This window comes from Carassius gibelio, chromosome A13 (assembly GCF_023724105.1).
Source record: "Carassius gibelio isolate Cgi1373 ecotype wild population from Czech Republic chromosome A13, carGib1.2-hapl.c, whole genome shotgun sequence".
NCBI classification, from domain to species: domain Eukaryota; kingdom Metazoa; phylum Chordata; class Actinopteri; order Cypriniformes; family Cyprinidae; genus Carassius; species Carassius gibelio.
Genome location: NC_068383.1, coordinates 2,977,536 through 3,003,302, shown reverse-complemented (window position 1 = coordinate 3,003,302; position 25,767 = coordinate 2,977,536). Strand labels below are relative to the sequence as shown.

General features: G+C 34.1%; 1 protein-coding gene across 1 annotated transcript in view; it reads right to left on the bottom strand.

Annotated features, from left to right (window-relative positions):
- Positions 1 to 25,767, bottom strand: part of itga9 (integrin, alpha 9) — a 91,306-nt gene that overhangs the window by 44,933 nt on the left and 20,606 nt on the right. Inside the window, exons 4-15 of the mRNA XM_052612465.1 lie at positions 22,934 to 23,057; positions 19,876 to 19,943; positions 17,175 to 17,304; positions 17,012 to 17,097; positions 16,850 to 16,912; positions 15,385 to 15,522; positions 14,915 to 15,020; positions 13,226 to 13,320; positions 12,363 to 12,453; positions 11,464 to 11,509; positions 11,190 to 11,344; positions 9,066 to 9,226 (exon numbers count right to left, since the gene is read on the bottom strand). Of these exons, the coding sequence (XP_052468425.1) occupies positions 9,066 to 9,226; positions 11,190 to 11,344; positions 11,464 to 11,509; positions 12,363 to 12,453; positions 13,226 to 13,320; positions 14,915 to 15,020; positions 15,385 to 15,522; positions 16,850 to 16,912; positions 17,012 to 17,097; positions 17,175 to 17,304; positions 19,876 to 19,943; positions 22,934 to 23,057 (1,263 nt within the window). The remainder of the gene's footprint in view (positions 1 to 9,065; positions 9,227 to 11,189; positions 11,345 to 11,463; positions 11,510 to 12,362; positions 12,454 to 13,225; positions 13,321 to 14,914; positions 15,021 to 15,384; positions 15,523 to 16,849; positions 16,913 to 17,011; positions 17,098 to 17,174; positions 17,305 to 19,875; positions 19,944 to 22,933; positions 23,058 to 25,767) is intronic.

Here is a 25,767-nt window from a genome sequence, read left to right as displayed (position 1 = left end):
TTGACTGTTTCCGAGCTCGTTACATGGCTTTTATTGCCATTTTAATATTGCATTTTAATATTTTTCCGTCACCATGCTTTATAAATAGGTGCTGGAGTCGTGAGCGTGTTTAATGGGAGACAGCTGGATATGATCACCTTCCTGCCGTGTGGATTCATTGTGTCAGCTTTCTTGGCCGGGTGTAAATGAAGCCCGTGGAATGGCACTGGAGGAATTGCAGCGTTGTGTTATATGTGGCAACACAAAGCCTGTAGTGTGGCAAACAGCCTAGTCCTGTCCTCTCACTGCGTCAGTGCTGTGAACACCATCAAATCAACACTGCACGCTCTGACACAGTCTGTGTGTGTGTGTGTGAGAAATATGATCAGTGTTGTGTGGCACTGAACTCTACCTGGACAGCTTTATAAGGCATTGTGGCTCTAAAATGATGCCGGATTCAGGCCAAATTAAGGCAGTATCACATGTAACAAACAAATAAGTCAAGACTGATTGAGTATAGGGAAATGTTATACTGTAAATAACTGAATAAATTAAAATCTAGACTACTTACACTATCTTCCATAGGTTTTTAAATCTTGTATCCAGCAAGGATGCATTAAATTAATCAGAAAGGACACTAATATTTGTATTATGCATTCTATTCATCATAAAATCCTGAAAAAGTAAAAAATGAAGCAACACAACTCTTCAAAATTGACAATAATCCTAAATGTTTCTCGAGCAGCGAATCAGAATATTAGAATGATTTCTGAAGATCATTTGACACCGAAGACTGGAGGAATGATGCTGAAAATACTGCTTTGTAATGTTGTGAAATATTATAAAAATTTTAAATAATGCTTTCTATTTTAATATACTTTAAATATACTTTATTACTGCATTGCAAAGCTGAAATTTTATATATATATATATATATATATACAATTTTAAATAATATAATATATATAATATAAATGAGATTATTTAAAAAGTTTACACTTATTTTTACACTTATTATTAAAAAGTGTATATTTATCTTTTTATATAGTTAGAAAGTTGCATTTTTGTATTTTTAATTTTACATTATGTATAATATAACATGATATTTTATATAATTGCGTGTTTAAGCTAGTTTTAAAAACTCTTCTTAAATATATTTAATATATTTAATATATATATATATATATATATATACACAAAATAAAAATAAATAAATAAATATTAAAATACACAATATAATATATTACATTGATACAAAATACAAAATGTGTAGGGATTCAGGCCCATTTATTGCTCTGAGATTCACGGTGACCCACATCTACTCGAACCATCCAGAAAACACTCTCTGATATTTCCTTTCTACTACAGAAGTCAGTGTGTGTGGACGTCACTATTACACAGATAATAGATTTGTCCCTTACATCTGGTTTCATTCGAGTGTTGAAGCCTCTAATGCCTCATCTTTCCGCTTGGACATTTAAAGACTCAACCCTGTACATCCACCCAGTTTTTCGACCCATCATGCATGGAGTGAATGGTTAGCATGAGGGTGGCAACAGTAAGCAAAGAATCCAGCCGAATCTTCCATTCAACTCTAAAAGTTTTTCCTGACAACATCCTCCACAAACTCCGACATCCATCACGATCAGAAAACACTGAAAAAACGTTTACCTCTCAGGTGCTAGTGTACCACATATGAAGTGTGTCTAACTAAAAATAGCCAGAGAACGACATCTGGAAGTCTGGTATGATATTCCATAACCAGTGCCAATAGAAACATGTTTAAAATGATCAACAAGAATCCATGATGTAATTCCAAAGAGGGGAAATTATAACTAGACTATTTACTAGATTTTGAGAAGCTCTTGTAGACGCTTGTTTCTTTTGGCAAGATGCATGGGTTTTACAAAGTTTTCTAACCTCGGTGTGCACAGGAAGGGCTCTGGAAAAGCAGAATATGTTCAATTAAATGTACATAACTTCATCTGATTAAACCACATCTAATTCTGGATTGTGATGCAATGAACCTCCCCAAACAGGAAGTGCTACAGGCCGTCTCACTGACTGTGTCTGTTAAAACAAAATTAAGATATACACAACTCTATTACAGATTCTACTCTATTAAAGATATCTACTTGGCCACTTTGAACATAGCCTTAGTTGGTCTATGGACTTATATATGGTAATTCATTTTCAATACACATTTCTTTAAGCCAGTCTACTATTGTGGTATCAAATATATAGTCTATATATATTCTAATATTTATAATAATTATACATAATATAAAAATAAAAATAAATTATATACATATATATTAATAATCAATTTTAAATTTATTTTAAAAACTCTTAACAGACATTGATCAACTGCAAACATTATTAAGAAAATATTCAAATAATATTCAGTGATAGATATATACATACATATACATATACATATATAAATATACATATATATATATATATATATACACACACATATATATATATATATATATATATATATATATATATATATATACACACACATATATATATATACATATAAATATATATATATATATATATAAATATATATATATATATATATATATATATATATATATATATGTATATAATATTTTACTAAGTCTGCAACTTTTGTTATATTATGTATATTATTATTATTATTAATATAAATATTATATAATTAATGTGCTGTTTAGAGGTGCGATAATCTAATATATATTTTCATTTGAATATAATAAAAAAATTGAAAAGCTACTTTGATACACACTTAATAGACACTGTTGTTCTATTGCAAAAAAACATTTAAAATAGATTTAAAATCTTTAAATATATTTTGCTATATTATGCATAATTTACATAAATATGACTATATATATATATATATATATATGTGTGTGTATGTATATACAGTATTAATATATATACAAAAATATATGAATAAACAATTTAAAAACTATTTTACACTCTCTTAACAGACTTTGTTTTATTGCAAATATTAATATTTTAGGTAAAGTAGTTATGCTAAATAATAAACTACTCAAATAATATCAGATATTCACCCTTAACCAGCACATAAAAGCAAAACGAACTGTTATTGCACACTTAATATCTCTGTAAGAAATAGGCATGCAAACAATTCCAAATGACCCGGTCAATTGACAACCAATAAAGATTTTAAAGTCAATCAAATACCAAATCCCATTTCAAGGTCTATTTCATGAAAGAAAGATTTGCCAATAGAAATATCACATTCATTGGCCTCAACAAGCAATAAATCAAGGTTAACAAAATAGAAGTCTATGCAGATCTCTCTTAAATCAAGAGGTTCATCCAAATGTTCTCCTGTAATATCTGCGTGACTAAATATAGTGAGCTATAGTGAGTCTGAATGTGTTCGGGGGGCCAGAGAAAGAGCTCCAGTTAACACAACAGCAGCTCCAGGACCGCTGTGAAGATCCCTCTGGAGAAACATAGAGAGCCAGCTGCTTTCCATTAGCATTCCTCAGCTAGTGAGTGGGGGTCCTGGCTTCATGTGGGGGATGCTAACACCCGGATAAATGAGAGGATAGCTGTGCAGACTGCCCTCGGGACTGCAGCCAAATCAAGCTTGATGACGGGGATCGAGCTGCTTTGAGCTCGCCGCCTGAACTAACACACTCGTGTTTTGGAGCATATTTGAGTGTTGTTTGACAAACTGATACAAGGCTTACACTTTATAACTAGCTGCTTCGGGAATTCGTATTGGAAGCTTCGTTTCTGACGTTTGCAATTTTGGAATAAGACTGAATTTTGGAATAAAAAACAATTCCAAGTTATATATCTCACCTTTTGGAGATTTCTTCTCAGAATTGTGAGAAAATGTGTTTATGTATCACATTTCTTACTTTTTCTTAAAATAAATAATAATAATAATGACTTTTCATCTCACAAGTTTTATTCCTTGGAAGACTGAATTGTGATATTTATTTATTTTTATCCATGGTGGAAACAAGCATCCATATTTTAAGCATTATTCATTGTGAATCTGTACATTTTTATCCACATAATTTTGGATTTTGACTATTTATAGTGAAGCATCTAACAAGCAATGACACAACAGTACACTATAATAATTCAATAATCAAGTCAGCAAGTTAGTTTTTTTTTTTAGGAAATCAATATTTTTATTCAACAAAGATTGATCAAAAGTGACAGTAAAAACATTTAAATGTTACAAAAGTTTTCTATTTTAATTAAATGATATCCATTTGCTAATAAAAAAAAATGGTTTTCTACAAAAATATGAAGCAGCTGCTTTCAACATTGATAATAATAATAATAATAATAATAATGCAACAAATCAGCATATTAGTATGATTTCGGAAGAGCGCGTGACACTAAAAACTGGAGAATTGATGCTGAAAATTCAGCTTTAGCCACAGAAATAAATTATGTTTTTATATTTAATTTTACATTTTTTAATTATAAAAATACTTCATAATATTAGTGTGTTTTTTTTTTTGTTTGTTTGTTTTTTTATCAAAGAACTGCAGCCTTGGTAAAAGAAAGAGACATTTTTTCTTAAGCCTTTAAAAAGACCCCAAAGGTAAATGCTAGTGTAAATATGAGCTGCTACACCACTCAATATTCAGAATAAAACCGCAGTAAACCATGCCTGGCATGATCAGTTTAAACAATCTTAAAACCCGTCACAGATACACATACTCTCCTTACACAGACTTTAAACAGAACAGCCCGGCTAATAGAATAAAAAAAGAAAACCATGCAATAAAAGTACATCTCACTTCCACACGACTGGCAGGTTAATGTCTGAAAGTGTTTGCTATGATTATGCCAATGCTATGCATACTCATTGCACATTGCAGTATAATCGAATATATTCTAAAATTAGCAGTGCAAATTCAATATCGTTTCAGATTGACATGTTCTGAAGAAAACGTGACAGATGTTTGCACATGCAAAAGATGCCGTCTAAAGTGTTGTGGGAGAAGATACACAGCAAAGCACTGCTAAAAAAATACCAGAATAAAACAGATAAGACAGCTGTTTTCTCCACATGGAGCTAATAAAGACTCTTGCGAACCTTTCTTTGTGGCGCATTCAGACTGTAATTTAAGCAAGGCACAGCAGTTCCTCCACTGACAGACAGGATTCAGGTCAAATCTACAGAGACAAGTGTGTTCTTCCAGATAAATGAGTGTCTGTACTTCAGACGAAGGCTGTTTATGCTGCTTGATCCGTTAAGGATCACCCAGTGAGATCCGCATGCCCACCCAGAACACGAGGACAACCTTCGGACAACATTAAGTTCAAAATATCACGTTAACTAGCCATTAAAACCAATATACATGTATTTGTGATTACACTAACATGTCAAATAAACTATGCTGACTCATTAGACCACAAGTGAAAAGATGCAATTAACAAGCAACGCTCTGATTATGAGAAAGAAACTGTAAAGTGTTTGATCAAAAATGACAGATGTGGACAGTATTCAGCATCGCCTACAAACTAGATGAAATATTAAGATGCATTATGCTCCACTTCACTACAGCACAGACACATTCATTGAGCTTTAGAGTTCAAGCAGGACATTCAAGGGTCATTGTATAAAAAAAGTGTTTTTTTTACTTGAGAAATGTCATGACACTACACGCTTCTTAGAAAACTGTCCCCTGCTGACAAAGCTAACAAAATATAAGACATACAGTAGTGCAAAAAAAAAAAAAAGTAATTTAAAATGCAAAAAAACGATTAACAAATTTATAAATAATTCTATAATTCTTTCAATGTTTTATAAAAATGTTAAAACAAATTATATGTTCCATGAAAATGGCATTCATAAATAAAGAAAAATAATAAATATAAAAATTAATAAAATATTAATAAATATACATGGTAGTATACTATACACACACACAGACACACACACACACACACACACACACACACACACACACACACACACACACACACACACACACACACACACACACACACACACACACACACACACACACACACACACACAGAGAAGGATAGATATGAAGAAAGGAAGAAAAAAAAGCTGATATGTGTGTGTGTCTATATATATATATATATATATATATATATATATATATATATATATATATATATATGCAAAAAGTGTTCTGTTTAATTTAATTGCAATTTTGTTTTTGTTTTTCTTAGCAATCATACATTTTCCCCTGATTTACAGAAGACAACCAGTAAAATGTCATTCAGTGTAACAAGCTTGTCAGGCATATTTACAACAAAAATCTATTTATGACATATTAAAAGACTAATTACTTTCACACCAAATACTAATAAGTTGTAATTTTACATTTTTAACATTTGCCACTATCCTAGGTTTTGCCCATTTGTCAGTAAGAATTTTTTACTAATTTAAAACGCAATAAAATTTAGTATGCTCCATTATTCATTTAGTTATTTTAATATGTACACGTCAGAATAAGCATGTTGATTGAATTTTTGCCTAAATATTGTGTTACACTGAATGACAATGTAACATTATTTCAACCAAATTTTGACATTTTATTCTCCAAAAAATTATTTAAAACCTTAAAAGTAGACATTTTACTTACATTTAATGTGCTTTCTATGGACACAAAATCACTTTTGTACATTTTTCTTGACGCGGACATCTTAACGTCTTTGACCCATGTATTGCAAACCATTTAATGCAAATGTAGTTTCAAGTAGGTTTAATCACCATTCTATATTAATGTGCTGCTTTAATTGATGCATGCACACACACACACACACACACACATCACTCGCACATAAACAGTGAGAGAAAGAGAGATCGGAGATCGTGCTGTGCACACACAGAAACATATCGTCAGCGCTGCCCTGTGACTTTTATTAATAAAACAACCTAGCTACTGGATCGCAACATAATATTTCTCAGCAACAAGTCTGTTTTGAAGTAACTAAACCGCTTTATAGACATGCACAGTTAATTATATAATTCATTATTGTTTATAATTTCATTCAAACAAATGTGCTCTTTCACCCCTGTGTCTGTCTCAGTGATATATACAGTACATTTTAACTAAACACAGTAAGAAGTATGTAGTTTTAACTCAAAACAGCATAGTAAAACTGTAAGCCATTGAGTTTTAAAGTCATTTTTACGCATATGTTGATGAAGGAACACAAAAGGCACACAGTTTTGTAGAATGACCCTCATCAGTCTTAAAGCTGCAAAAGGAAACCATGTGTGAAAGCAAGAAGACTCGGTCAGCGAACCGAACTGTATTAGTAACATTAGTTGTATGTTGCTGGTTAATGCATATTTGCATCATGCGCTGTTTTACATAAAGAAAAAAACAGGAGCGTGGTATGGGCGTACCCTTCCTGTAAGGAGCGCCCCTATGGAGAAGTGGCCTGCAGAGGCTCATAAAGCAGCGCCAGTGAACTTTACAGGCTCTGTGTGGGCCTCCTTGTAAGATCTCAAGCTCCACGTTGCCCTGAGGACACTGACACTGTGACCGAACGCAGGAATAGCAGCCTATTACCAGAAAACAGACAACAAGAGCCCAACTGTGCGGCCACAATGGCGCTGTCTCTCGATAGAGTCGTGAAACAAGGTCTCTCATTAAGAGCCCCGCATTTCAAAGGTAGTTGTTTGTCACCTGATGTGGGTGTTTCATTCTGATAGCAAGACTTCATTAGCTCCCACATGACTTAATAAGAGCTTTAAGATCCCAAAACATGGATATGTCTGACATCCTTTGAGGGCAAGACTGCAGTAAACGGCAAAACCTTTGAGTTTGGTCGCTCAAATCGTATCGTATGTCTTCAGTATAAAGCACAAGAGTCACTCTCCAGACTTCTGTTTCAAAGCTAGCTCAGAAAAATTCACATGGACTTATTTGGTGCATGTTGATGGAGTAAAATAAAGTTCAGCAATAAAGTCTGCTTGACCTCCAGCAAAGGTCATGGGAGAGAAAAGACAGCGGGTGAGTCGAGGACAAGTGCAAACAACATCACATGGACCAGCATGAAATGACATTCACAACCCATTTACTTTCATAATATGACATTTCTCCTTATGAAGAGGCATAATCTATGAGAAACAAAGTATTTAATTATATTAGGAATTGAAAGTATTTTTATAAGTCGGTATTACATGCCAAATTTGACTAAATTAGCATAAATCTGAAACAATTTATGAATAATAAAATACAATAAAATAAAAATGAAATACTGCATTAACATTAATCTGCGTTAATTATTATTATTTTTTTATAAGTAGGTATTACATGACAATTTTTTTCTATATTAACATTAATCTGAAAAACCACATTAAAATAAATCTCTTTTATTCTTTTGTTAAGACTTAATTATTAGTTAGATTCTAGGAAGGATGCATAACTTAAAATTGTGATCTATTTAACATCTATATGATTATGCGCTGCATCTTGAAAACAATTCAGCTGATTTGCAGAAAAAAACCTTAATATTATCTAATTCAGTGACGCTGAATTCAAAACGTATACCATAACTTAGATATTTATAAATTATAATTATATTTTTTCAAATTATATTATGCATCAGCTATAATAATGCACTTATCAAAACAACAAAAGCAGTCAAAATATTTTAATATTCAAAATGTGTCATTTAAATTGCAATCTGCAAAGGAGTGAAAAAAGTGGAAACTGGGATTATGCATAAAATAATGTCTTCAGAATCATTCACGTGTGAAAATGGGCTGAGACTTGAACAAACTGGCTCAGAGGACGACAGGAATCAAGTTTTTCTGTGATTAAGAGATAATACAAGACTTCTTCATCTTACAAATGGTTGTTGAAAGCACTACAAGAGCAGTATTTGTGTAATTAGCATTTCAAAATTAGAGGAAATAAATGCAGGAAATGTTTTATGAAAAATGTATCCTTTGGGATAAGATGCATGAGTGAATGATGCACAATAAAACAAGGAACATGCATGTCAGAATAAAGTTTGATTTCATGAGTTTAAAGGACAAATCCCAGATGCATGAACCCTGGGAGCATGAAGTTGTGGAATATCAGAGGAAAACTCACCCTCACGAAGGACGTGTAGTGATGGCACTGCTGTCGGTTGATCTCCAGGCTGAAACGCTGACTTACAGCCACTGTCTGCTCGCCACCGTTTCCAAAATACACCCGCGGCGGCAGACCTCTGTGTCTCTTATCTGAGTCTGCGGTTAGATTGTACAGCAACTCTGAGGAGAAACATAGACACCCAGATTTGAGTAAGACAACAGTGGAAACATCTCTCAAAGCATTATCAGAAGCAACCCAGAGATTTAAAAACAAAGTCAAGTGAGATGTCAAGTCGTGGAAAGGAGAGAAAACATTACGAGAACATTTCTGGGGCCACGTCCAAGAGTTAAATGTTTGTGATTCATTTCTGGAAATTTGAGAAAATGGCAATGGGATGTAGGAAAAACATGGTTCAAAATGTCCTGATGAATCTCATTAAGAAACACATGGGTCATATTTTATCACAAATGTATAAAAAATTAAAAGAAAACACATTAATTATAACAATATTAAAATAAAATAAAATAAAACACACAATGTACTGATGAATATTAGAAAGTATTGTGTGGCTCATAAATTAATTAAAAAAAATTGAATTAATTAATTAATTAATGAAAAATAAAATGTCAATGAAAATAATTAATAGTAAAAAAAATGTAAGTAAATGAAAAAATTAATAGAAGTATGTGGATAAAATAAAATAAATAAGTAAATAAAATGAGACACAAAATTCTCATTAATGCAATGCAGTTAAAATTTCATTTTAATTACTGTTGACATTGATTTATTTTTTAATTAACATTTAGCACATTTGCACATTTAGGTTATTGTAACAAATACCATTATGATGTACACAATTACAATTGTACTTTACAATTCAGATAATATATTTTTTACATGTAATCATAATTATATTTGCATTATTAGACATAAGAAGCTAAACAAAATGTGTTGAACTGTTATGAAAACAATGTCAAAAAACAAACTTTGGGCTTTTAATTGATTATGTGCTAAAAATAAATACTTACAATTCTGCATATGACTGTGTATGTGCCACATAAAATAATTACATTTTGCTCTTTGGGTTTTGGGATGAAATACGATCCAGACATCTCTTTGGTGAGATTCATCCATCTACACCTACAGGCTTCTCCAAAAAACAGAAATTGATCAAAAACGCAGAAGTCTTGGACGCGGCCCCAGAAAGAGCTGCTCTTGATGAATTTCTTGACAGTTTTTTGTGAAATTCACCCAGACGAGGTTAAATGTATAATTGCGGGACCTCTGCTCCGATCCTGACGCTGAGTAAGAGCTATTATTACCGTGCTGCTCTCACAGGGCGTCACTCAGATGAACGGGCTCCTGGAGCAGTGCAGGAGGTGTAGTTTTAATGCATCCAGCTGTGAGCGCACCATGAGCTCACTACAGTCCACAGATCCAGGGTGTCACCCGGACACAAGGTGCTGCAGTACTTTCCAATGTGACACTGCTGCTCTGTACTTCCCACAAACCTTCATTATCATTATATAACACTCCCTTTATTTACTCCGTCTCCCATAAGGCCACACTCAAAAGCTAAGCAAGCGGTCATTCACATCAAATCCCAGCGGCTGCATCATGGGAGGGCCAAAAGTGATACATAGTGCATTGATGTTTTTAGATCTAACATTTGATTATATTTCATAATAGTCTATTTTGGAACTGTCTGTGTGTTGTTAGACTGAAATAAAGGTCAGCACAGCATGCACTGACCTCCAGTTCAGGGATTTTTGCACCAAGAGAGTCATGAGAGCCAAAAGACAGCGGTTCAGTTATAAACAAAGAGTTATTAAGAGTATCTAGTAGAGTATCTATGTTGAATGTGTTACAATGAACAACAAATAAACACATAAATCTAATATATACAGTATATATATGCTTTTTATTTTATATAAAAAAATAAATTTAAAACTAATTAAAATTTAATATCAAACAATAAAATAAAATATTAAATAATAATAAAATAAAAAAATAAAAAAAGAATAAAAAATTAAAAAAATATATATATTTTTTATTAAATTAAACATAAAAATAATATAATAAAATACAAAGTAAAATAAAAATAAAAATAAATAAATAAATAATAATTCCACATTGGCTCACCTATGTGGCCGGGAATGTGTTTTCCTCGAAAGCTCATGCAGATGGTGACGTTGAAGCAGTTGAGATGCTGAGGGCCTTCGTGACACTGTGGTACTGTGATGTTAATGGACACGGGCAGGAGGATGGAGACGTCCACAGAGATCACCGGCCTGGATCTGTCACAAGCAACAGCAAATAAGATCAAAGCTAAATCCTAATGAAAGCTCATCAGAGAACACGAACTAGGAACTGATGTAAATACAAGCTTGTGCTGGATCAGAAGAGCACAGCTTACCTAAACAAAACCACACTGTCAGCCATGAACGCCCCTATCGTCACATCTGATATGGGAAAAAGAGACTATAAAGTTATACTGTTACAGACCTTCAGAGTAAAACTTCTGGGCTGACCAAATGACAAACTGTTGTATCTTTTAAGGTTAATAAAGCAGAGCGTAACAAATTGACTAAAACAAACTTCAAAATTCAGAATAATGAATACATTCAAAACATGACCAAACACTATAATAGCATGTAATTAATCATTAATATTTGTAAATTGCATTGCATGAAAGTTCTAAGGGTTATGCATGGTCATCATAACATTACACAGAGTTATGTACAAATCATCATGACCACTAATTAGTAAACACATTTTATCTTAAAGTATTGTACATGCAAACTGATATACTGTATATGACACGGATCAAGCAATTATTTTTTAAGTAAAAGATTAATGGCCGTGTCCACTGTGGAATGCTGTAAACAAAACAGAGCAGACAGAATGTGTCAGAGAACGGTTAAGAAAATTAAACAAACACTCAATCCACATTCCCAGGATTTTCACAGAATGGAACGTTGTCCATCGTATAATTAATCCAGTTTTACACAAGAGTCTTCTGTGGATGTAAAAACAAGTTGAGAAGAATCTTTTGGGCGTTCACCCGTCACTCTGGATCACATGTTGTGACGAATCACTCGTAAGCTACACGTTACATTTAAACACTTGGAGTTTTCCAAAATGGAATAAACTCACTGGAGGTCGGTAGAAACGTTACATGTTTCCCATCTTTACGCAGAGAAGGCCAAAGTAAGTGGTCTGGCACCGATCATGGATTTCATCTAGTTAATTCGGAACATTCTCAGTGTTCATATGAGCAGAACGTGTTCAGAAGTGTCTACAGCAAAGCCAAACCTGGATATCCGTTTCCATCCATGTCTACATTGCCGGAAATCGACTGGCCGAACATTTGAAGGGATGGGTTGATGCTTCGCCCGGACAATCTCTGCATACGATCCAGGTGAGAGAGAAAATCACACCAATTAAACAGAAACACCAGTATTAACATCCACACACACCAAATCGTTAATAATACATGCACACCTTTATTCAATTCTTCAGCTAATTTGATAATGCGTTCAGCTAGCTATATCAGTGTAGCACCCTCAGCTCCATTTAATCAGCACAGAAAATGCACAAAAGCCAGTGGATTCCATCAATCAAACTGGTAAACTGCATGAGCTTTAAGGTTTCTCAATAAAATCCCAGTCTTTGGGATTTATTTGAATACAGACACCAGGCAAGCTCAATAGCACCATAAATAAATGAAAAATCGAAACAAATGGTACAGTACTGTTGCAAGCTGACATGTTAAAATAAATAAAACAAAAATTCACAAGGTTTTATTTGTATCCATGTCTCCAAATCAAGTGTTGTTGAATGTGTAGCAAGTAAATAAAATACAATACAATAAAAAAAAAAAAAATACTAATTAAAAATAAATAAATACAAATATTACATTGAATGCAAACGTCTAAAATTTGTATTTGAATTTAAATATTTTATTTACATTTTTAAATTTAAACATTTACATTTTACAAATACTTAAAATTTATAAAATAAGATAAATAAAATAATTCTAAAACGAAATGAATAAAATAAAAAAACAATAAAATAAAATATTAAATAATAAAATATAATAAAATTATAATTAATACATTTTTTAAAAATGCAATGCAATAAAAAAAATTATATATATAATTAAAATGGTCGATTACCATTGAGTACTTGTTAACTATTCCTGTAGCATCACCATGGTAGATGTAGACAGCACCTCCATAGTCATCCTCCTTGGGGGCTCCAATCGCTACATCTACGGCACAAAAGACAAGCCCAGAAGTCAAGTTTTATTTATTTATTTTCTACTGTTGGGGAAACTTGTCTGACATAATATAGAGTCGTCACACAGTATCTGCCTTGGCTTTTCCTCAAGATCCTATTGGGCTCATACAGTCCGACAAGCAAGAAGAAAGTCTGAACAAAGACCTGCCAGAGACCTACGACCTCTAATAGAAGCGCTAGAGGTGGATTTATGTGTGTCAGGACCCCAATAAAGGCCTGTTTGCTTTAAGCCCATCTCTGTTTGAGAGACGCTCTGCTAAGTCACTTAATGGACACTTCTGTGTCTTTAAGAGCCTGTAAAGATCTGTGAGACTTCAGGGGGGTTGAATTCGAGACGGAAAAAAAAATCCCTTGTGCAGGAAAACAGCAGTACACATATTTTGAGTACTGAAAACTGCACAAAAATTATAAATCTGATTCACTAGCTTTTGCCATGTGAGACTGAGACAGTTTATTAGCTTATCAATATCCAAACCCTTTACATTCATGCATTTTATACTTTAAAGTGTTAATTAGGGTCGAAGGTTTAGGGAAAAAAAATCTTACTGACCTAAAAGAAAAGACCCAATAAGAGACAGGCTAACCTCTTGTAATCTCTTTATGGTTACAGCCTTCTAAAGGAAGATTTACTAGCACACTGACCCCTGATCAGTTCATCACAGATGCTTCTCAATACATATATGTAACAGCATTTCTGTACAAGGATTCTTGAGCGCTTGAATAAGTTTCTTGTTTCACTGTCCTACACCGGAAAGATTGACTTCCTGTTAAATCTGACACATCGGTCTCCACTTCTCAGGCCATTTTAATTAGCCTCATCAGCTCTAATTTCTCTTTTGCACATTAATGGATGCTTATTATGTGATGGTCAGTTTCATTAACAGTTACTGTGTGAGAAAAGAGGACAGGCTGTACTACAACTACAAAAAAAGAGCAATGCATCAGGTGAAGAGCGAAACCAGATGCCAAGAAAAGCCTGGTGGGGTGCCAGGAAAATCAAAAAGTGAGAAGACTAGTCATTTAATTCATTTGAATTAAAGGAATACTTCAGATAAAAATACTTAATGCACAGCTCAATATTTACCCTTCAAAATTTTGGAGTCGATTTTTAAATGTTTCTAAAAGAAGTTTCATTTATTTGATCATAAAAACAGTAAAAACGGTAATGTTGTGAAATATTATTTCAACTTCAAACTACTGTTTTCTATTTGAATCCATTTTAAAATGTAATTTATTCCTGTTATGCTAATGCTGGATTAGCATTGGTACTTTTTATCTTCAGAAATCATTCTAATATGCTGATTTGCTGCTTGTGAAACATTTCTTGCTACTTTACATTTCTGCGGAAAATGCAATACATTTTTAATAATCATATTTTTTTCCAGATTCTTTAAACAATAGCATTTATTTGATCACTTTTGATCCATAATGCATCATTGCTGAATAAAAGTATTTTTTTATATTACAGACTCCAAATTTTTGCGTTCCTTATGTAAGGACTCTAGCAATGGAAGTGCTTTTATGTGTCATTATATATTGAGCGCAAACACACTCTGTGCACTGACCTTGGTAGCCATCGTCATCAATGTCCCCAAGAGATGTGATACACTCTCCAAAATGAGCATTGTATGCATTATCACCATTCAGTATAGCGACTTCCTCCATCACTCCCTGAACAAAAAACACATTGTGTTTATGCTCAAAACACCTTCAAATGTAAGTTTTGGTCATTTACACCACAAGGCATTCGAATACCAAACTTTAGTACCATTCAAGTGAGGTTCATGACAACATTTGCATCTTTAAAAGAAAATTCACCCCAAAATGTACATTTGCTAATCCAAGATGCAGATTAATTTATTCCTTCATCAGAACAGATTTGGAGAATTTTAGCATTGCATCACTTAGTCACCAATTGATGCTTTGGGGTGAATGGGTGCCGTCAGAATCAACATCCAAATCAACATCTTGGATGGTATTTTCAGCAGATTTCTGAGTGAACTTTAATAAGTAACACAGATGTAAGTGAACTCACATTGCCACTGCTGAGGTAAACAGAAACCTGGCCTTCATCCCGGATCTCGCTGTGCATGGGTGCTCCCACCAGCAAGTCCGACAGTCCGTCCGCGTTTAGGTCAACTGCACACAATGAGGAGCCAAAGTAAGAGCCCATCTGAAACCAAGCCGAGCCGAGAGCAAACGGGTCAGTTTACAACACCATGCACATGGCACATCACTCCTCCATTAGATGCATTATCTCATTCAGTTCCCTTTGGAAGAAAGTCAAGCTATGATTTAGCTACACTGCCCCATAACTGAACGTACATCAATGAGATCCGAGAGCTGGTTTTAACATAAACACAAAACTTGATATATAGAGCAAGAGTCATATATAGTACTTTAACTCAGTAAAGGCGGACTTCTGAAACAACAGTGAAAAAGAAAACACATTGGGAGCATTATCCACCTTATTTTTCCAGTAAGAGCAGGTGAAGCCAATTTGTAAATTTTATGTGTCTAGGTGCCGGTGTCACTCGCTTCCAGCTATTTTTAGCTGTACAAAACAGCTCGTTTTGCCGCTTGTGTCTTTCCATATTATTTTAATGCATGATCTTAATTATGAACACACTGGTTTGTGGTGCAGACCGTTTTACCATTTACTGCACTGTGTTATTCTTCTCATTATTGATTTTTAAGTCTCACACATTCACAGAAATCCCCCACGTGGGGTGCATTCTTGTGATTGGCTAAAACAAGGGAGATATCTGATTGGTTGCAGATCATTCCCTGTTTAAAAAAAGCATTTGTGTGTTGAGCCAAGTCAGGCTCATATTCACAAATGCAGTGAAGTTCACAGACCGCAAGCAGTTTGTGAATCAAGATATATGTGTGTGTGTCCATCAAAAATACATTTCTGAATCTTGTCCTGTGCATTTGTGAATCTTGAGTGCATTTGTAAATGCTGTTTGCATTTCTGAATTGTGTGTGTATTTCTGAATTTTTGTGTGAATTTGTGAATTTTGTATGCATTTGTGAATCTTCTGTGCTTTTTATATTTTGTGTGTGCATTTGTGAATTTTGTGCACATTTGTGTATCCTGTGTGTGTATTTATGGATTATGTGTGTGAATGTATGAATCCTATGTGTGCATATGTGAATGTAGTGCGTGCATTTATAGTTCCATAGTAGTCAGACAATATCTCCCAATAATGTCTTCGTATTTAAATGCTTAGTTTTAAAATCAGAGCTCTTTAGTTTCAAACATATAATGCAATGAAATACTGTACAACAATGACTGAGAGATGAACAAATAAACATTCCTCAAAGCCTGATGATCATACTTGAGGTTATTTTTATGTTTACTTAATAAAAATCAGTGCATTTTTTACAGCAAAAGATATAAGTGAGGCAAGACTCGACCATAGCGATTTTACAATGACACTAAAAGCCTTTAACATTTGGAATAAATCATGTTCGTAAACAACGAGCATCAAACTCACCATTTTCCCTGAGGCTTGAAAGGTCTTCACAAGAGACGTTCCTTCGATTCTGAAGATGTAAACCTAAAACATGGATGACAATGTAGGTCTGGAATGTCCAAGTGAGTGTAATCTAAACCAAACCTGGAACCAATGATGCAAACTCTGCTAGAAACCACTCACTTTTCCACCACCACTGTCTTGAGGAGCACCAGCCGCCACGTCTGTGGTATTCGGGGAGGAGAAGTGACCAGCTGTCACAGCATACCCTAAAAAACACAAATCCATGACAGACTGACTACAGCGTGAATATTGAAGCAGTTATTAATATCTGAGCAGGTATTACCGAGGTAGCTGTATCTGGGAGGACTCAGGTTGTCTTGATTTAGGTTGTAGTGAGTATTGGATGTCATGTTAAACACTTTGACCGTTCCGGTCCAGTAATAAGAACCAGGCGCACCCATGATAACCAGCTCCTAGAAAACAACATAAAACTTTTCATAAAGCTTCAGAAGATTTCCTTATGACTCAACAAAGTTGCATTTGAAATCATGGGAGAAAAACAAAGAGGTGTTGGTGAGACTCTGGTCAGTTGAAAGCCACAAACTATGCTGTATTATCTGCTGATGATAACCCAACCATGAGCTGAACGGACGGCTGTTATTCATCGCTTTGATCACTCAATGGAGTCTTACGCTGAAGGAAAGCTCAAGCCTTTGAACTGTTTTAGTTGCTCCACATGTTTTGTGACGCTTTGTTAATGTGTAACTCCAGAAGAGCAGTCTGGAATAGAGATACAATACAATACAATATATAATATGATATAAGATAATATATTGATGTTCAAAGGACTCGCCGTCAGTAAGATGAAAAAAATATAATTATCTGTTTTTTTGGACGAATCTTGAATAAAAATCATGGTTTGCAAAAAAATACGTAGCAGCACAACTGTTTAAAACATTGATAATAATCAGAATATCAGAATGATTTCTGAAGATCATGTGACTCTGAAGACTGGAGAAATGATGCTGGAAATTCAACCGAGCATCACATAAATAAATTATATTTTTAAATATATATTAAAAAGTACCAGTTTTTTTAAATTGTAATAATATTTCAGAATTATTACTATTTTTACTGTATTTTTTATTAAATAAATGCAACCTTGATGAGAATAAGAGACTTCTTTCAAAAACATTAAAAATCTTACTGATCACAAGCTTTCAATCAGCACTGACAAAAGTCAATAGTTTTATATTGTTTTTATTGTTGTTTTTTACTGGCAATGGTTAGAACCCTTAAAAAAAATTCCCTATTAAGAACAGAACAGAAAAAATAATAATTGTGAAACCAAGCCACTGAAAAAGTTGCGGGTCCCTGTTGGGCTCTAATCAAAGTAAAGTATATACTTAAAAAAATGCATAACTTGTCATAAATGTTTAGCTCTGAAACTATGGTGAGAAAAAAAACATCCCCCTTTTTCTGACGGCCGTTATCACAGGGAATACAAATATAAACGTTTGGGAACATGGGATATCCCTCATGTTATTAGGAAATGCATGGGGTCTTTACACAGTTCGTTTGATTTCTGTCAAGCCACAAACAGGCGCTTTCACTGCTTTTACCATTTCACAATGCCTGCCTGCTAAAAACATCCCCACAAATGCTATTTGACTCATTCAGTCCTGCCAAACACCTAAAAACAGCACCTCCAGCTGAGCCGGCAACATTCAGTCAAGAATGAAGACATCTGTTTTAGACGCTTAAGGTCTTGAAGGTCACTTAAGACATTCTGCCAAATGATAAAGTGCCATTAGCATCCAAACTACAAAGCAGCTGATGCAGATGCCATTCTGCTATGGGTTAACTCCTCTCGGACTCAGTTGAGGTCACCTTTAATGCAACAAGACTCTAGTTCTAATTTAAAAACCTAGCGAACTGCCTTGCATTCCTCCATCTCTTAAAATGAATAACATCTCAATAATCAGAGCATAAAGGGAGTGAGTTTCCAGTCATATTTCAAAAAGCAAAGTGAAGAGGGTCAAAAAGTGATCTAGTGATGATACTGATGAACTGCTGGGCATCTCATCTGTCAGCCTGTGTTCTCGTATCTGTTCCAGACATTTCTTCCAAAGCCTGGACTGCATGTGGATTGCGTCTCAGACAAAACACTGCAATGGTCAATGTACAAAACAAAGGGCTAGTGGATGAACAATTTGCATCCTTAAGCTAACACGTGCATTTTAAAGATAAACTAGTCCACTTATGCATTATACTAATAGTTAAGTAAATCAAAAAATGAAAATATAAAAAAGTTAAAAATATAATAATAGCACAGTTATTTCCATTAGTGTTATTTTAGTATAATTCATACTAAAATTTATACTAATTACTGTTTTTAAAAAATGTTTACATTAGAATGTATTCTTCCTGTTTTTTTTTTTGTTTTTTTTTTAGCTACATTTTGTGTTTTTTATTACTTTTAAAACATTTTAAAAATATTTTTTATTAATTTTATTTTTTTTATTATTATTTTTAGTTTATTTAGTTATTTTAGTACTTCAGTTTGAACTGCCTTGGCAATTAGATGAAATATAATAAGATCAAATATATTAAAATAAGTTTTATTTTTATTTTATTTCAATTAACGTTTGTTTATTTTTTTTTATCATTTTAGCTGACAATAACAACCCTAATAAACTCTCAATCCTGATTCACAAATGGGAAAATATTAAAAATATTCAAATGCACATCAAATTGTACAGACTACTTTTATTGATCTTCATAACCACACATAGAAATAAACAGATTGGAAATTTTGCTAAACAACTTTATTTGTGTTCTGAGGAAAGAAGAGCATCATACAGTTTTGGAACGACATGAAGGTTGGTAAATAATGACAGATATCTTTAGATGAACTATCCCTTTATAACTCTGGAGAGTGAATATATCAGGTATACTGTGCTAAATGTGATTGTTCATACATGTACCACAGCACAGAGCGCCACACATGTGAAAACACATAACAAGCTTGTTCTTCTACTGACCTCAGTGAAAACGCCTGCGATCCCGGCTTGGCACGAGCCGTGCTCTTCCCCATAGGTCTTCTTATGGTCTGTGAGAGTGAGTAGGGGGACAGAGAGAGAGAGAGAGAGAGAGAGAGAGAGAGAGAGAGAGAGAGAGGAAGGAAAAAACAACAGACCACAAATGATTTCGCTGTGAGCCTGAGCCAGCGTTTACTGGAGTTCTTCCGACATTCCATATGGAGTTAGTCAAAGTCCCAGCTCCATCCAAGAGGAATCTGTGGGCTGAGAGACAGACTGAGAACGACCTAGCAGCTCCACGTTCAACAAAAACTCTCGCTCTGGAGGGCTTCGAGAACGGGGGGATCGCTGTGCTCTCCGGTTACAGAAAATATTAGGCTTGGATCCCCTCATAATGCACTGCACACACATACACAAGGCCCCCGATGGCAACTCACTAGAGTCGGGAAAAGATATGGAAGGAAAGTAATAACTCTGGAGCGGGACACGGAAACAAATTCTGATCGAGAATTCATGCACCTTCTTTAGCTCTTTCCACAGCAAATCAAAACATCTCGTAAAATACGAGGAATCCTACCGGGATGATGAAATTCAATGCTGATGGAGACGTACAATACATGATGGATGGAGCGATAAACAGCGAGCGCAAGCCGGTTTTGATATTGGCACTCTTTAACGAACATTGCGGGTTCAATGCAAGTTCATTTCTGTGCATCTGTGGCATGCTGTCGATTACCACAGAAACAATGTTGACTCATTTCTCAGTTTATGAAAATAAGCAACAAAATAAAAAAAAACAGTTCATAATAATGTACTTGGAAAGTTTGTGGGGTAAAGCATTACACTGGGATGAAAATACTCTATTCTGAAAGTAAAGCCACAAGACTTACTGTAAACATAATGCACCGTAATATGAGGCTAGTGTATTAAATATTGCATTCAATATTTATCCTGTCATGAACGTGTTAATGCAAAACACTTTTGCATTGATATGCACAAGGAAAGGAGATATTGATGAAGAAAAACTGCTTTAGAAATACTGTTAATTCTGCTAAAATTAAATATAAAGTCAAATAAAAATTATGGTAACACTTTAGTATAGGTTCCACTTCATACTAATAAGTAGTTGCTTATTAGCATGTGTATTATTAACATATTGGCTGTTTATTAGTGCTTATAAAGTACATATAATGCATGCCATTCATAATCCTACCCAATACCCTAAACTTAATAACTACCTTATAAACTATTAATAAGCAGCAAATAAGGAGTTAATTGAGGCAAAAGTTATAGTTAATGGTTAGTTAATAGTGAGAATTGGACCCTATAATAAATTGTGACCAAAATGACTTAACTGTGCTAAAATGAATGAATGAATGAATGACATTAATTAATTAATTTAGTTGAAATGATTTTTTTCTGGTATATAACGTTATGCCTCAAATTAAGGCAAAGCTGATCAAATTAAGAACCTGGAATATTACTTAGCACTGTACACAATGTTTCCTAAATAAAGGCTAAAGCATCCTTTATCTTGATGTGCAAAGAGTCCAATATTTAGCCATCATATCCCTGAATGTGTCCTCCAAACTCCCTGCCTGACGGCTCATATTTCTCTCCAGTGTGCTGCTTCTTTCTGATTCTGGAGGTGCCAGCGCTTTGATGCCAGAATACATGAGTCTGAGGTTTTGGAGGAAGTTCAGGGTGTCATAACTCATTGTGAAGCCCGTTGTGAACATGTGCCACAGTAAATAGTGTCATCTTTCCAACTTGTTCTGAGGGTTCAAGTCTCGGACTTGGCTGTCATTTCTGTAGTCTGCTTCAGTGGAGTGTATGCTGGACTTCTAGTGTGATGAAGACCAGAAATCCTCCAACAATAGGGCTGATTATCACTAACAATACATTACACACTGTCATGCATCTCAAAGATTCAATAAACACTGTAATAAATCATCGTATCATAACTGAACCACAATTTCAAGCGGTGTGTAGAATGAATATGCAGGATCAGTTTCAATCTTTCTCACGCGGTTCTCTTGACTTTAGTCCATAATGGCGCCTCATGGATGCGGCTCTGACCACACGAGAAACAGCGGTTTCAGTTTGTGCTTATTTACTTGACCTGCTTCTACTTTAATTGAACTGTGGTTCAATTATGGTAATACTTGGGCTTAGAGGTCTGCTCAAAAGACTGACCCTAAGTATTAGCAATAGTAATAGTGATGTTTACTTTATAATTTGCCACTAAAACATGAGTTTCAACAGTGATATTGAAACTAAGACTATGGTGATGTTTTTGTTAACTAAAACCGAAACTATTAAAAATAGTTTTAAAGTGAAACAGCAAATCTAAAATGTATATTATGTTATATTACTTATTTTTTAAACAGTATATTTCATTTATTTTTTTGTACTTCAACTGACAATGGAAAAATACTTATCTTCCAAACATCTAAACATAAATCAAGATACATTTACTTGAGGATCAAATTACTTTACATGACTTATATACACACAAACACACACACACAAATTTACACAAAATTAAGCAAATTTATGCTTAAAAATAACAAAAAATAAAAAACAATCTGCCAATGGAGTCAGAAATAAAAACATACAATTTTTCTGACCCCTTTGGAGCTCACATAAGATCTTAAGTCTATATATATATATATATATATATATATATATAGATAAATTACAATACAATACAATTTCGAGACTTAAGATCCTAAGTGATTTAGAATCTCAAGTAAATGTATCTTGATTTAAGAATGTTCAGATATTTGTGCTGAAAAACAAGACAAAAGTACTAAATAAGTATTTTTTTTTTCAAATAAAAAGGTAAACAAATAATAAATTGCAGCTAAATAAAATGTTCTTAAAATCAAAAATCACAGACTAGAATTAAACTCTCTCTCTCTATCACTATATATACACACATATACATATATACATATACACATTTATAAAATACTATATTATTAAATACTATAATAGTATATAGATAACCCTGAAATGACCCCTGAGATGAGTAAGAGTTGTAAAGAGCGTGCCGTACCTTCATAACACGGTATGAGAGGCTGTGACTTGCCCTGCAGAGTAGCTGGAATGACGGAGCAGTATCCGTGAGGAAGGATATGCTCCGATTCGTAGTACACATTCTTCCAGCGGTGAGCACAGGCCTGCAGACAATACAAGAGAACAGTGATGGTTGAGAGACCAGGACTATAGAAGTAAGTCAGGGCAAATACAGTATGATTACAACCCAATAAACAGACTCTATATCCCTTACAGCATCGGTTTCTTTTGCATCCAATTTAATGCAATGTGTATCATGAGTAAGGTACAGTATATACAGGATTGCATGATAATTGGACCAAGACACAAACAGGATACACAGACAAAGCTTTTTCTCTTCATCCCTGCTCCAACTTAAGTTCTGAGGCAAAACCTGAGCACAGAGCCAAGTCTGGACACGGTTGTGGATCTAATATATACCCATAGAGTCCATGCATTAATACTGTTTTTCTTAATTTTCTCCTGATTTTGACTTCATTTTTCTCTAGAGCAAAAACAGGGCGGCTATTATCATTATAATTAGTACTTTATATGTATATTGTGATATTTTGATTCTACTGATTGCCAAGTATTTGGCGCCCTGTTCTTACTCATGAGGAAATTTAAGTCAAAATCAAGAGAACATCAAGAAAAACAGTATTAATGCACGGACTCTTTAAAAAAAAAAAAAAAAGGTTAGGTTGCATCATTAATAAAAGTGATGCAATAAAAAAATAACAAAAATAACAAAATGTAAATATAAAATACTGATTCAACAACAACAAAAAAACAACATTTTACAAAAAAAATTATTTTGTTACTTCTGTCCAAGACAAAGCAAGATTTATTTATTTTTAAATAAATAAAAGCTTTTGAAAATCCTAAGTCACAATCATAAGAGACCAAGCCCAATAAATAAATGAAATAATGCATGAGCCCTAATGGCATCTGTACTTTTTCTTCTATTCTAAGTCAATAAAATGCCACCACAAAGGTGTTTTTCTTGTTTTCTGTCAATTGTGCATTAGATGCAAGAAACTGTAGATGCACGAAAGTACAACACAATTGTAAATCAATATGTCTATTGAATCAAATATCAAATATTGCAATGACATCACTACTGCCGGTTAGATATGCATTAAAATTCATGTCCGTAGCACAAACTGTTAAGACATTAAAGTATAATGTATTTTTTTATGTGTTCGTATGAGGAATAGAAATAGTGGTACTTGTCTTAGCAAACACCAGTAATGAAACAGATGCATACAGAACAGAATTCAGCTTTAATCAAGTCATTATACACATGGAAAAAATATGGAAATGATCAAGCATCAAACCAAAACCTCTCTGTTTAGCTCATTAATACAGTCCCATAATCGTCTGCCACAAACTTTCCTTTCCCTATTTCATCAAATCCCTCGTCGGGGAGCTCAGGACTGTAGAGAAACCCAATTCCCCTTAAAAACAGTTCAGCTTCCTGTTTCTCCACTTCCAACAGTGCTCAGTGAGATAAACAAGCGAGTTAAAAGATATTCCAGCCACACGGATTCATACGAACGCTCACACGTGATGTCAGATGACTATCTTGCAGTAGTTTATTTTGTGTTGAGAAACACTGATTGTCTGTTAGACCATGTTGAAGCCTAAGGCAATCCGCTCAATCTAAACTCATTCGATAACCATCTCAGCTAAACGTCAATAAAACAACCTCAGCCTAATGACAACCAAAAGAACAAACTCCAACTTATTCCCTGGCAGTCAGTGTTGGGAAACACACAGGACAGACGTAATGAAATACATAATGCTTAACTAAATCAGGAACGAGTCTGAGAGGCTCTGAGTCATGGGCCAATCATGTTCCTGCTCATGCTGAGAGCTGATTGGCTGAGTGAAGGCCACTACTTCTGCACAACAGCTCTCTTACATGCCTTACACATAAACATGAATCCAACAGACTTCCATAGGTTTGCAACAATAACAAAAAAGAAAGCAAACAGTCCGAATTAAGGGAAATAAACTCAGAATTCTTACTTTCTTGCAATTCTGACTTTTTTTTATAAAACGGTAACAGAATTTTTTTTTTTCTCACAATTCTGAGTTTACATCTCGCAATTTTAAAACAAAGTCTGAATTGTCGGTTAAAAAATTGCGATTACCTCTCTTACATGCTTCCATACAAGCTTCCGTACACATTAATAATACTACAGTTCAAAAGTTAGGAGAAATGTGGTAAAAGTGCAGTAAGAATTACAGTAATATTACAGTAATATTGTGAAATACAGTGAAACTCTTTTCCAGCACCATTACTTCAGTCCAGTGTCACGTGATCTTTCAGAAATCACTCTAATATGCTGATTAATATGCTGAAACAATGTCTTATTTTCTCAAGGAATCTTAGATAAATAGAAAGGTCAAAGGGACTGGATTTACCGTATTTTCCGGACTATAAGTCACACTTTTTTTCATAGTTTGGCTGGTCCTGCGACTTATAGTGAGGTGCGACTTATTTATCAAAATTAATTTGACATGAACCAAGAGAAATGAACTAAGAGACCTGAACCAAGAGAAAACATTACCGTCTCCAGCCACGAGAGGGCGCTCAGTGCTCCTGTAGTCTACACTGAGAACATAGAGCGCCCTCTAGCGGCTGGAGACGGTAATGTTTTCTCTTGGTTCTAAATAAATGCGACTTATAGTCCAGTGCGACTTATATTTGTTTGTTTCCTCATCATGACGTATTTTTGGACTGATGCGACTTATACTCAGGTGCGACTAATAGTCTGAAAAATACGGTATTTGAAATAAAAATATTTTGTAACATTATAAATGTCTTTA